Consider the following 14,551-nt stretch of genomic DNA (forward strand, 5'->3'; position numbering starts at 1 on the left):
AACAAACGTGAAGTGGCTTTTCGACACTTCCTTGCACAGAACAACATTCTTGTTCTTCAGTGACTATCCAGATCACCAGATCTGAAGTCAATTGAACATGTGTCGGACGTTAGACATTGCAGGATTTGTTGGCCTTGTAACAGGAGTGGAATAGCATACCCAGACAGTTCATGGGACTCTTAATTCCATGGGTCAGGGGTCAGACGTCTCATTGATTCCAGTGATGGTCATACACGGTATTAAAGAGCTGTGTCCTTGACTTTTGTAACCCATTGACTTTATTATTTTATAATATTAAATACATTTTTTTCAAACACTGACAATAATAACTTTGATATATATTTGTAACCAAATGAGCAGTTCTCTTATATAAAAAATGTAGTTGAAGCCAATTGTGCGTTTTTGTCGTATATATGGTGTAAATATCGGCGTTGACAAAAGAAGGTGGTTCCTGTGGTTGAGAGAATGTCCCTCTCGGTTTTACCTGTGACGCTACAAACGCCTTAATCTTAACCTAGGTCACCAAGTAAGATACTGGAGGTTTGGTTTTAGGGATCACTCAAGTGTGGAAACTATTAACAGTAAAGAAAAAATGTCTGCATTATATTAATTTATCGAAAATATTTAAGCTAGCTTTCACAATTTATAATTTTAATGTATTCTACAAATCCAAACAATATATAGAAAACACCTATTGTCAGTTAAATGTAAACAGATTGTACTAAATATTATACGTAATTTCTAGAAGAATAGTGAGTGAGTGAGTGAGTGAGTATGGTTTTACGCCGCTTTTAGCAATATTCCAGAAACATCACGGCGGGTCTAGAAGAATAGGTATTGTACGTTTGTTCATAATCGACCACTGGTATAAGTACTGTTATTCTTCAATCAAAGACAAGAAAATACGTGATAATTGTATTTTATATGAAATATAAGATACAATTATTATATATCATTGTAAATTTTCTTAAACGTTGAATGAAATAATATTAGTTAAACTCAAATATTTATAAATTTTATAATATTTTGCTTTTACTGATACTATTTCATACTAAGTTTAAGGAAAATTTACAATGATATAAATCCTTTAAGCAGAGCTACTGCAATAAGCCCTCAGGAGATATCTCCCATATTTCATAGTGGGACATATTTAAGAAATGAGGAAGGGAGTTGATGGTGAAGGAATATCTTCCACCAAATAAGAGGTATGTAATCTTGAAGTATACGGTACGTCCACCATTAATCCTGAGTGTAAATCGCATTCTGCAATATACCAATCTGAACCCGACTGTGCTAATGATAATTTGTCTGGGCAAGCCTATGTTAAAGTATTGGCGTTACACTAATCTTAGTGCTAAGATCGCCTTGTGGAACGGGGCCCAGGTCCTCTTAAATCAAGACATTGTTTACATGAGAGTTAATGAATGTGTCTTCGTTTATGTTATCTGGTAGGCTTTTGATAAATTCTACACGAGGGTTTGTGTTAAGCATTTGGTACAGTGGTTGGCATAATGTTTGAATCCATATAATTCTTTAATGAGGTGGAGAAATGAAAGATGTTGCTCTTCGTCATAGCCGTTAACCAAGCACCGAATGCCACTGCAAGAAGGAGCATGACAAAGGCTGGTAGAAGGCTATGGAAGGCAAATGGTTCTTTCATACCATGCGGCCGCAGCGAACACGTGAGCAGCAGTGATGGCTTATGGTGAAGATAAACATTCAAATGTCGAATAATGTCGAAAATGACTTGATTTCTTAAAGAAAATGCAGCCTGGACTGGATGTCGACAAAAGCTCAAATGAAACGATCATAGGTGAAGTGCCACCAGCTGTTCACAAAAAGGGTAGGCATTCCCTGCTCTACCGGTAACACCCGCCACTCACACACGTGCATACAAAAGTAAGTGTTTGTTGCCTGACGTCCGCTGCACCAAAGCTACCCTTTCCTTTTCACGGGCGGGGCTGACGTCAGAGCAAAATGAAATAATGTCAAAAATAGAACAAAATGTTGTTTGATCTTTAAAAATCGATTTTACAAGATTGAGTCGTCCAAATATAAGAATCTTCTGAAGCAGACTATAACAACATGCAAATGAGATAATGTAACCGAGGCAAATAATTATTTTATTTTTTCAGCATTTGTTATTAACCAGTGTGACATAACTCAATGTAAAAAATCTTTCTTGCTGTTACTATGTGTCACATCATATGCTTCTTTACCATGTTTACCATCTTGATGTATTTTGATAGGGATAAATGTCATCCTCAATACAGGGACAGTTCACCCACCCAAATTTGTACATGCGGAAAGCATGCCTTTTGTTTCAGGCTCTCCCATATAAGGCCACGAAACTGTGATTAACACACCATACTGTCGTGAGATCTATCAAGGAAGGGGGCCTTTGGGAGAGTAACATTTTGTTATAGCTAAAAATGGGCAAAAAGAGAAGAGGCACCTGTTGCATGTCTTCCAGGGAAGGTTAACTCAGTGTGTGATGTTGTCATTGGTAGAATGCACAAACTGATGCTGGTTATGTTAAACCCAGGTGTGTCCACCATGTTGGGACACACATGCTTGACATCTTGCAGGCATACCATCAATGACAGTGCGAACGGTTGTCCTTGGAATTGCCAACTATTCCTCCCGAAGGGCCACCCCAAGCTGGTCCATGTTGGCTGTGCTGGATTTCAGGTGAACACCCTGCGTCCGAGTACATGTCTGGCAGGCCAGTCTAAATACTAGTATGCTATCCTTTAATACGTGCCGAAGATAATAGGTTACGACATGGGCACGGAGTGGTCTGGCGTTATCGTCTTGTTGTATATTCGAAATACCCTGCCAACATTCTGTGTGAAAGGTCAGTCTGGGCCCCCTTCAGGATAATCACGTCGGTAATCCTGTCGCGAGTGATCCCACCTCCACAATTGGAATATCATCCCCACAAGGAACATGCTCCAGGATTGAAGGTTGTGCACACCGCTCGCCCCCTTCTACCCCAATGGAACTGCGAGTCATGGTGTAACGCCAATGTCTCACTATACTGACATTTTGTCCAGAAATAAAGTTATGTTACAGAAAATGTGTATCAACATAATAAAAAAACTAAAATCGAAAATGGAGCCAAATGTAATGCTTATTTTCAGGGACAAACCAAATCTCCAAGGCTCTAATGTGATGGAATTTGAGTAATCTTGTCAATGTCTGTTTACATGCCACTGCTAATCAGCCAGCATGACTATGACCACTACCTGCCACACCCGTGAAGATCCGGGGTAGAATAGGTCATGCGCAACCCATGCTTGTCGTAAAAGGTGACAATGCGTGTCGTAAGAGGCGACTAACGGTATCGGGTGGTCAGGCTCGTTGACTTGGTTGATGCATGTCATCGATCCCAATTGCGTGGATCAATGCTCATGATGTCAATCACTGGATTGTCTGATCCAGACTCAATTATTTACAGACCACCGTTATATAGCTGGAATATTGCTGAGTTCGGCGTTAAACAACAAACAAACAATGTATCCTTCTCTCCCCAGTGTGGCACAACTGACAAATCCAAGTCTGCTGCTTTGTGTTTTCCAGTTCTTTGTATAAACATGATGCAATTGCTAATGGTAGAGATCGTTCCAGAGGTGTCAGTGAGGGTCTCCCATATCAACTGTAAACACCGGTGGACAGAACGAGATTAACTGATAACAAACTTGGGAGCGCTGCAGATTTGGACAGACACCAGAGCAGAGGCAATCTAGACTTGCCCAACCATTCTAGACTTAGGTTAAACCTCATTTTTCTCAGCCTCTAAACTACATCCCGCTTTCAGACGGCTTAATAGAGACCATTTTTAAATGTTGATGTTGAAATTTGTCTTCCCGTCACGGTACGAGACTCCCTCTTGATTTCTGGGCCAGATTGACATTGTGTCAAAAGGCAATCAATCCAATGGGACCATCTTGGTGCGGTGTCGTGATTTTAGGCCTGCCACGTCCATGTATAATTTTAATACCCCCGTGACGATACCGGCTCCACAGGCGCGATATAACACTTTTGGACTTGCCATGAATTCGGTCAGCTTGTGATTTGACGTCCCACCTTCTATTGCCCCAATTATTTACCATTGCTTCTTTTCACCCAGAAACCGTCTTGAAGGCATTTTCACACGTTTGCTAAACTAATCTGCATATGTGAAAGGGAGGTCCCTGACATGGGCACATATGTGGGTCCAAGCGAATACACGTGCATCAGGTGCTATTCTTAAAGTTGTAAGAATGGTCTTTGATGGAAGATTGCGCTATGATGCACCTATCTCAGTTATGTCCATAGTACAATCCATAGTTTACTTATATTTTGTCTGCTCCCGAAATGATAGTGAAGGTGTAACGGGGATAAATGTTTGTTAAATTAATTTCGGGCGTGCAGATCAATTTCTGGTGCGTCCACCATGTTTGCGATACATGCACAACCTTGATGGCATACTGTTGATCAACTTGCGTATGGACGCCCTTGGTAATGCGCTATTCCGCCTGAAGAGCTACCCCAAGGTTGGTCACACGTTGGTTAGTGCTTGACGTTTGGCGTACACTGTCGGCCCGAGAACATCCCACAGTTGCTCTATTGGGGACATGTTAGGATCTTAGCGATCAGTCCAATGTCCGTATGCTTTCTCGTATATGTCCGTATATCATACCATATATACCACCCCCATACCGCTTATGGTAAAACATTGTTCCTCTGGCATACCGACATCGTCAACAACATTTTCGGCCATCTGTGAATTGGAGGTAAAACTTTGATTCGTCTGTAAACATGGTGCAACCGCATTGGCGCACAGACCGTATCTCGTGTGGCCTAGCCCACCCCAAACTGTACCGCCTATGGTAAACTGTGAGGGTAACACCCTTCACTGAGCACCTTGCTTTCAGGCGGGCTGCACATGCAGAGCCAGATTTTAACAATAGATGTTGAAATTCGCCCTCCTGTTATTGTACGGAATTTGCTATTGATTAGAGGAAGATTTGAATCAGTTGCATGGTGCCAGTAATGTAATGTGGTGATATTGTCTCGGTGTCGTTTTGAAGCCTGACACGGCAAGATTCGCAACCCCACCCTTTGACGGTACTTGTCCCAGTCGGGAAATTACACTTTTTGATATATCAAACATTCGGATAACTTGGGATATTGACGTCGCACCTTTATCGTACCCACAATTCGCCATTTTCTGTTTACTGAGAAACTGTTGGGTGCCATTATTAAGTGTGCTTAGCTCAATGACACTAGTGATTGTAAGTTCCCCATAGGCGCACGCTGTGGCTTCTGTGTGCACGTGGATCACGTGGTGTTCATGCATGATGTGAAATATTCTTCATTCAAATCATTAGTTCTTTAAATTCTGTTGGGGGTGTATATATAATTCCCTCAGTGTGTAATCTGTCAGACGGGAACAAGGCGCCTACTGTAGCTTTTGTAAGTACTTAATCGTGCTTCATGCTAGAACACAAGGTTAAGGGTGCATCAAATTGTACAAACTTGTTTTCAAAGCCAAGCCTCGACTGAAAATTCATGGGGAATAATCCTTGAATGGATGGTGCACCAACTCCTGTCTATATTTGATAACCCGTGTTATGATCATGGATAACTCTAGTTATCATAACCTACATGAGTCTGAAAGCATCACACCTAATGGGGGCAGTCTGAAAGCACAGATGCAAGATTACCGGACCCCCGTAGTGTGCCCTTCAGATCAACAGAAACTAAATTACAGTTCATGGAAAACACTCGGAATCAATAAGAAGCCCACACAGTACAGGCTTGGTGTGGAATGTTATGTCTGGGCTGCTTAATACAAGTTTGATATTGACTTGTTGCTACACAGAGCTAGGGGCTGTACCACCCTGTATATTTCCTAATAAATCTCTGATCCAAATCTGCATTGGACTTTAAATGGTTCAACACAGTGCATATGTCGTGATCTAACAACAAATGCAACATGATTCACTTCCTGAGACACTTGCCTTCAAATATGAGTACTTACATTTAGATGATGCTACAATGTATATACTTATCTTGTTGGGAACCTGGCCGGTAACAATGGTGTCTCCAGATGATTCCAACCCGATAAACATACAGTTGGATGATAAAAATATATGTGTACTCATACTTGAAGGCATGTGTTTTAGGAGGCGAATCATGTTGCAGTTGCCCTTCGGATCTAGATCCATCTACATTATGGCAGGGTTGTTAGGCAGTATGTTCCGAATCAGTATTGAACATGTATTTGAAAAACGCTATGGAACATCCCGTAGCTCTGTGTAGCGACAAGTTAAGTTGTATGTCTAGTTGAAACGTTTTTGTCTAACGAATTACCAAATAGTTGGTTACCTGGATATGTAAGTTTTTATTCACCTGCCATCAAAATATCTAAATACGGTCGATGTTGTGGTGGTGTTTGTGTCTGTATTAAGCAAGCTCTTGGTGTTTTTTGCACCATTATGCAAACCAACTTAGATAATGTTGTGTGTCTCAGGCTATCAAAAAATATTCTTAAAATTGATTTTGCCATTGTTCTAGTTTGTGTATATATTCCTCCACAAGGATCTACTTGATAATAAGTCATCAACGTGTGCTGTAGACCAGCTGGAGTTGTTTTTATCTGATTTATTACCCGATGTATCAGATTGTCATATTGTGTTGTGTGGAGAATGCTCGTTGTAATAAGAATAACTATAGAGACTTTAACCCAGACAGCATACAGAATAGAGGTGATCCTTTTCCCGAGGATAGCACCCCGCCATTTGAGGATAGAACTTCACAAGATACCAGTATGAACAGGTTCGGTCGCACGGTGTTAAACTTATGTGGTGTTTTTGACTTCTGTATTGTGAACGGTCGAATGGAGGGTGACACTAATGGTGAATATACGTACGTCAGTAGCCAGGGCAGCAGTGTTAACGATTACTTCATCTGCTCTTATTTGTTTTCACACATATCTATGTTGAATGTTGGTGAAGGATTAGACTCTGTTCATTTTCCTCTGGAACTCAGTTGTAAATATGGCGATGACGTAGAAGACCAGCACCACTTCGTAAAATAATTGTGTACACCCACTTTGCAACATTGTCTCCACATATGTTTTGCATGCAGCACATCACTATAGCTGTGTTGTACTCACGGATATTATCTCATTGTACTCTTGTTTTGTATATGGGCCGGAGGCCTTAAACACAATAAAACCTCTTGAACTTGTTTGTTACAGCACAGAAATACGGTGACCGCAGATATTCTTACCCCACAGATTCTAGATCCAAATCATTGAATATTTACAATGTTTGATCTTTTAATCTCAGACATAAAAACTTCAACTCACTAGCCCATCCATTTACCAAAAGATGGAACTTCTTGTTACTTTGTCTGCCTCTCGTTGAGCTGGGACACTCACAGACAGACAGACAGACAGACAGACACACATACGCACACCACTAGGCCTACATAAGTGCAATAATCTCCAATGCGAAGGTAAAACTCATTTCACCTCCGGTATTATTATTGGCCTCTTCACACCCATTTCTCCGTCATCTCCATCTCCTCGTACACTGGGGCCGGTCGGGTAGCCTAGTGGTTAAAGGGTTTGATTCCCGACATGGGTACAATGTGTGAAGCCCATTTCTGGCGTCCCCCGCCGTGGTATTGCTAGAATACTGCTAAAGCTGTAAAACCATACTCACTCACTCCTCGTACACTGTCCCCATTATTTGCCTCCATCGTTTCATTTATCAGTTGTGAAAACTTTAAACCCACTGCTGCCACCAATGTAACATTATTGAAATCAAAACACAAGAGCTTAATCAAACATGACTGGTTTACTCCATGTTAGATAAAGAAGACAAAGTACATTTAATGGTTGAAACACACATCTGTTACATAGAAGATATAAAGTTTACCTGAAACCAAGGAATCGTGTGAATCTGGTAACAACAACAACAACAACAACAACAACAATGATAATGAACAAAAAGAGGTATTCACTCGACAACAACAATGATAATGAACAAGAAGAGGTATTCACTCGACAAGCCAAGAAATGTGTACTGCTGCAGAATTATCTTCTGTAAAAGACAATATTGTATTCCTCAGTAAAACATCTTTCCTGTGCAAAGGCGACTAAATATCTTTGTCGGAAGGAAATAATTCTTGAGCCTATATGATCCAATCTTTGACAACCACCGAAAACCACAGAAACCCCAACATAGATTTGTATACCAGCTTCACTGTCTGTAATCGGACTGACTGTTTTGAGACAACCCCCTTGACCAAACACATTCCCCGTTTCAAATATGTGAGGCTGCGTCATGACTGATGCTAATCACCTAATCATGATTTTCACGTATATACGGATGACTTTTCAAGGAAAAAGTTTTCATATATCATTGGTGGTGCACACCACAGGCGTAGTTCGTAATAATGTGGGGAATTTGCATGTACATATTTTAGGGTCAACATATCAGGGCCCAAAATTGTTTAATTTGTAATGGGATGAAGACCAGGGCCAACTTGCACAAAGCGATCTTAGCGCTAAGATGATCGTAACTCCCATACTTTAACATAGGCTTACAATAGTCTTAGCGCTAAGATCGCTTTGTGCAAGTGGACCCAGGTGATTAGTTTTCCTTGTTTCACTGCCTGCCTTGCAGTATAAGAAGATCATACAGAGATTCCAAGACACTCCACCAGAGATTGATCACACCTTCATCTTTGAGGGTGGTCTCTAGTGTCTGATATGGGGCTTCAACGTAAATACAATCAAGCCAATTCAGATGTTTAGAATTTTTCACCTGAGATATTGATTTGGATCATTGCATAAGTCATTAAGTGGGATACAAAGGTTATTTTCTGAGGAATACTTTATCATTCTACAACATTTCACATGTATAATTTTTTGTAAAAATAATCTGATTAATGTTGTGTATTAGAAAACAATAAAAAGAGGTGTTATCACATAAATACCTATAACTAATAGAAATAGAAAACTCTAAAAATACAGGAGACAATGACCCTCTTAAAAGCATTATATAAAATTATTAGCACATGTATATCAAACTGTATTTAAACAATCTTGGAATGTCTTGTCATCCAACACAAATGTATATATTGCTGGCAGATGTATCGGTGAAAATACAAGGCTACTAGGGCCTACTTGTTTGAACCTAGAAGATTACTCCTATTAGATGTTTAAAAGTCTTTTTACAGCCTCAAAGCAGTTTATCAACGAGGCTTGCTGAAATTTGGTTTGGGTCGAGAAATTGTAAAATTGATAAACATATCAACTTATTATATTTCATGGATCAACATGGACATCTATCACATTTCTTTACTAATGAAAGGGGCTGTAGACAGGATGATGATCCACTGTGACTACATCCATTTTTTTCCTGGTGGCACAATAACATTCTGGGATGTTTTATCCAAAAAAAATAAAAAATAAAAGGAATTGTGATAGAAAACATAAACATCAATTGGGACTGTAATTTGATGACAGGAAACAAGAATTAAAACATTTGCTTTATCAAAACTTGTATATATAGTCTCTTCATTGCCCACCCCCCTAAAATGATTTTATCGTATCGTTAAACACTATATTGTACAAATGTATTTGGAATGTTAAATAGATAAGATTAAAATAACCACTTTAATCAGAAAGTATGTAGAAGGTGGACTTGCATGATTGATCAGAAATCATTTATTGATTCGCTTAGAAACTACATTGTTAGGTTATATGTTACGAAAACTGGGACCAATAATCCGTCTAATATTCCAATTAGGGATATATACAACTTAGGTGCAAACATAAACAAGATTGCCAGACTTGAAAACCCCACACCTGAAGCATGTACTAAAGCCTGGAATGCCCTTTGTTAAAGATAATAATCAGATAATAAGGAAAAAAATACATCTCATCATTTATGGCTTATTCACTTTTTAAAACATACATAATATCTCCTAAGAGGGGGTACAGGTGGCCCAGTCGTCTAAGGCGCCGCGATTCGCTGTGCAGAGTTGCGTCCCTTGGGCACGCCAGAAACCTATGATTGTGGGTTCGAATCCCGGTTCGCCCCGATTATGTTCCTAGGTTTGTCAGCACCATACCCGTGCTCATGGGTTTCACCGAAGTGGTAACGTCTGAGACCTGTATCACTTCGGGCTTTCCTCCCACATTAAGCTGACACGCCTTGATATAACTGGAATACTGTTAAAAGCGGCGTTAAACCCAACTCACTCACTCACTCTCCTAAGAAATTGGGTTAATAAAAGCATATTTACAATTGAAGACATTGTATTGTTACAGGTTTTATGCCCTTTGATGAACTTGAAATAGAATTTGACATTAAAAGCACAAAGCTTGATTTCAGGCACTTGTTTTTCCATGTATCAAAATCATGAAAGAAACTACTTACAGTATCAATTTCATAAATCTACATAAAACACGTATGCAGGCACGCAGGCACATCTATGCAGTATTAAAGAACCAAACCGAAAATTAATAACTATAAAACAACTTTCAAGGACATCTCAGTGGGAAAATACATAGCTAAAAAATTCATGATGTAAACATTGTCATCTCTTTTCACAGCATCAGGGATAAAGATCTATGATAAAAGTTGTATTGCATAGTACAATAGACTCAAAATGAAAATGACTATGTATATGGTATATGTGTATTATACACACATTAATTGTATTATGTAATTAATGCAAATATTCTTGCAAAACTGTACACCACTTGAATGTGTATGTACTAATAGCCTCTTGCCACTGAAAGTATGTAGCAACACCAAGTTTATTTCTTTAATGATGCTGGATGATAAATAGATAAACTTGATTGAATCTGTGATAGTAACTAAACACACAATCTGAATTTCATAATCATTGATGGTGTAATTGTGAAGATATCAGTTCAGCTATTACTCCTGGTAAGAAGGTTATGTATCCAGTTGGAAATCAAATCTAGCAATCAAACATTTCTCAATAATCCCGTTCTTGAAAAATGTCTATGAAAATGGGTATGAAGGGCTGAATTCCATTGATGCCAACCATTAGAATGATTAACATGTGCTCATTTTGATAACAATTAGCAAACAAGGCAATGGAAAGGATAGGCGTTTTGTGGAATCTAGGTTATATCACCAGTGAAAAAACACGAGGCCTTACTTATTTGAAAGAAGCATATCTTATCCCAAATCAAGTTTGGAGTGATATGGTCTTGAGTACTTAGGTTCCACTACAGCAATATGGACTTAGTTCTACATTTGCTTCAAACTAAACTGCAAACATATCAGTCTAGGGCCTTATCAAGTTTGTGTTATTATCTGAATAATATAACATTTACAACACAAATACATATTGTAGCTGCAGTCAGGAATGTTCCAGCTATATCCTGGCAGCCTGTAATTTCTAACTTATCAACTCTAACCCAGACAAAACAGTGGCCAACACCCCATTGCACCAGGCTACGACAACACGCAACCTCTTCACCTGTTATAGAGCCTGATAACCTGATCCAGTAAGTCACCCCTTGAGTACCGGTATCTACCCTCCAATATCCACAGGACTCATCATATTTGAATAACCTAATTGGTGTTATCATTTTGTTGATATGACAATCCATATTGTAATAATTTCCTGATTAATTGCCTTACTTTGGGGATGAAATGCGAGGGGAACACGTGTGTTTTGGGGGCAAAAGAAAATGTGGATAAGCTTTAAGTGAAGGGCGGTAAGGATGCGGAGGTATTACACATCGGAAATTGGGGTTGTTGCCTGAGGATATGTAACACAAATATATGTCTCCAAGCTATAACAATATCATTGTATCAGTAATAGAGCTATGGGTTCAAAGGGCAGATTGAGAGCATTACATGCAGCAACTTTTTTATACCTAGACAAAAAGAGTGAGACATTTGACTGTAAGACAGTTCTGGTTGATGGTAGTGTTCAAAGTGACACTTAACTGCTGTATGTATGGTGAGACTCCAACCCTTCCTCTAGCATTAACATTGGCACCTTTCTCTATAAGATACTGAAAAGATTCACGTTTGGCATGCTTAACTGCTACATGAAGTGGTGTGACTTGATTGTTATCTTCTGCATTAACCCTGGCACCTTATTCTTTGAGATACTGAACAGTTTCATGTTTGGCATGCTTAACTGCTACATGAAGTGGTGTGACTTGATTGTTATCTTCAGCATTTACCCTGGCACCTTTCTCTATGAGATACTGAACAGTTTCATGTTTGGCATGCTCAACTGCTACATGAAGTGGTGTGACTTGATTGTTATCTTCAGCATTTACCCTGGCACCTTTCTCTATGAGATACTGAACAGTTTCATGTTTGGCATGCTTAACTGCTACATGAAGTGGTGTGACTTGATTGTTATCTGCTGCATTAACATTGGCCCTTTTCTGTATGAGATAGTGAACAGTTTCATGTTTGGGTTGCTTAACTGCTCATAAAGTGGTGTGACTCCAAACCATTCTGTAGCATTAACCCTGGCTCTTTTCTCTATGAGATACCGAACAGTTTCATGTTTGGCATGCTTAACTGCTACATGAAGTGGTGTGACTCCAAACATTCCTCTAGCATTAACCCTGGCTCCTTTCACCATGAGATACTGAACAGATTCATGTTTGGCATGCTCAACTGCTGTATGAAGTGGTGTGACTTGATTGTTATCTTCTGCATTAACATTGGCACCTTTCTCTATGAGATACTGTATAGTTTCATGTTTGGCATGCTCAACTGCTGTATGAAGTGGTGTGACTTGATTGTTATCTTCTGCATTAACATTGGCACCTTTCTCTATGAGATACTGAACAGTTTCATGTTTGGCATGCTCAACTGCTACATGAAGTGGTGTCACTAATTGTTATCTTCTGCATTAACATTGGCACCTTTCTCTTTGAGATACTGAACAGTTTCATGTTTGGCATGCTCAACTGCTACATGAAGTGGTGTGACTTGATTGTTATCTTCTGCATTAACATTGGCACCTTTCTCTATGAGATACAGAACAGTTTCATGTTTGGCATGCTCAACTGCTACATGAAGTGGTGTCACTAATTGTTATCTTCTGCATTAACATTGGCACCTTTCTCTATGAGATACTGAACAGTTTCATGTTTGGCATGCACAACTGCAACATGAAGTGGTGTGACTTGATTGTTATCTTCTGCATTAACATTGGCACCTTTCTCTATGAGATACTGAACAGTTTCATGTTTGGCATGCTCAACTGCTACCTGAAGTGGTGTGACTTGATTGATATCTTCTGCATTAACATTGGCACCTTTCTCTATGAGATACTGTACAGTTTTATGTTTGGCAAGCTCAACTGCCACATGAAGTGGTGTGACTTGATTGTTATCTTCTGCATTAACATTGGCACCTTTCTCTATGAGATACTGTACAGTTTTATGTTTGGCAAGCTTAACTGCCACATGAAGTGGTGTGACTTGATTGTTATCTTCTGCATTAACATTGGCACCTTTCTCTATGAGATACTGTACAGTTTTATGTTTGGCAAGCTTAACTGCCACATGAAGTGGTGTGACTTGATTGTTATCTTCTGCATTAACATTGGCACCTTTCTCTATGAGATACTGTACAGTTTTATGTTTGGCATGCACAACTGCAACATGAAGTGGTGTTACTCCACACCTTCCTGTAGCAGTAAGACGGGCACCTTTCTCTATGAGATACTGAACAGTTTCATGTTTGGCATGCACAACTGCTACATGAAGTGGTGTGACTTGATTGTTATCTTCTGCATTAACCCTGGCTCTTTTCTGTATGAGATACTGAACAGTTTCATGTTTGGCATGCTCAACTGCTACATGAAGTGGTGTGACTTGATTCTTATCTTCTGCATTAACATTAGCACCTTTCTCTATGAGATACTGAGCAGTTTCATGTTTGGTAAGCTTAACGGCTACATGAAGTGGTGTGACTTGATTCTTATCTTCTGCATTAACATTAGCACCTTTCTCTATGAGATACAGAACAGTTTGATGTTTGGCATGCTCAACTGCTACATGAAGTGGTGTCACTAATTGTTATCTTCTGCATTAACATTGGCACCTTTCTCTTTTAGATACTGAACAGTTTCATGTTTGGCATGCTCAACTGCTACATGAAGTGGTGTGACTTGATTGTTATCTTCTGCATTAACATTGGCACCTTTCTCTATGAGATACTGAACAGTTTCATGTTTGGCATGCTCAACTGCTACATGAAGTGGTGTCACTAATTGTTATCTTCTGCATTAACATTGGCACCTTTCTCTTTGAGATACTGAACAGTTTCATGTTTGGCATTCTCAACTGCTACATGAAGTGGTGTGACTTGATTGTTATCTTCTGCATTAACATTGGCACCTTTCTCTATGAGATACAGAACAGTTTCATGTTTGGCATGCTCAACTGCTACATGAAGTGGTGTCACTAATTGTTATCTTCTGCATTAACATTGGCACCTTTCTCTATGAGATACTGAACAGTTTCATG

At 39.4% G+C, this 14,551-nt stretch overlaps 1 protein-coding gene across 1 annotated transcript; it reads right to left on the reverse strand.

Annotated features, from left to right (window-relative positions):
* Positions 1 to 12,656: 12,656 nt before the first annotated feature.
* Positions 12,657 to 14,550, reverse strand: LOC125381927 (alpha-latrocrustotoxin-Lt1a-like). The gene is made up of 4 exons (XM_048399290.1): positions 14,538 to 14,550; positions 13,732 to 14,094; positions 13,117 to 13,632; positions 12,657 to 13,018 (listed from the first exon to the last, which is right to left on the reverse strand). The coding sequence occupies exons 1-4, from the start codon at positions 14,548 to 14,550 to the stop codon at positions 12,909 to 12,911; spliced, it is 1,002 nt and encodes a 333-aa protein (XP_048255247.1). The 3' UTR covers positions 12,657 to 12,908.
* Between the last annotated feature and the right edge of the window lies 1 nt (position 14,551).

This window comes from Haliotis rufescens, unplaced genomic scaffold, assembly GCF_023055435.1.
Source record: "Haliotis rufescens isolate VD_foot unplaced genomic scaffold, xgHalRufe1.0.p SCAF_2, whole genome shotgun sequence".
NCBI classification, from domain to species: domain Eukaryota; kingdom Metazoa; phylum Mollusca; class Gastropoda; order Lepetellida; family Haliotidae; genus Haliotis; species Haliotis rufescens.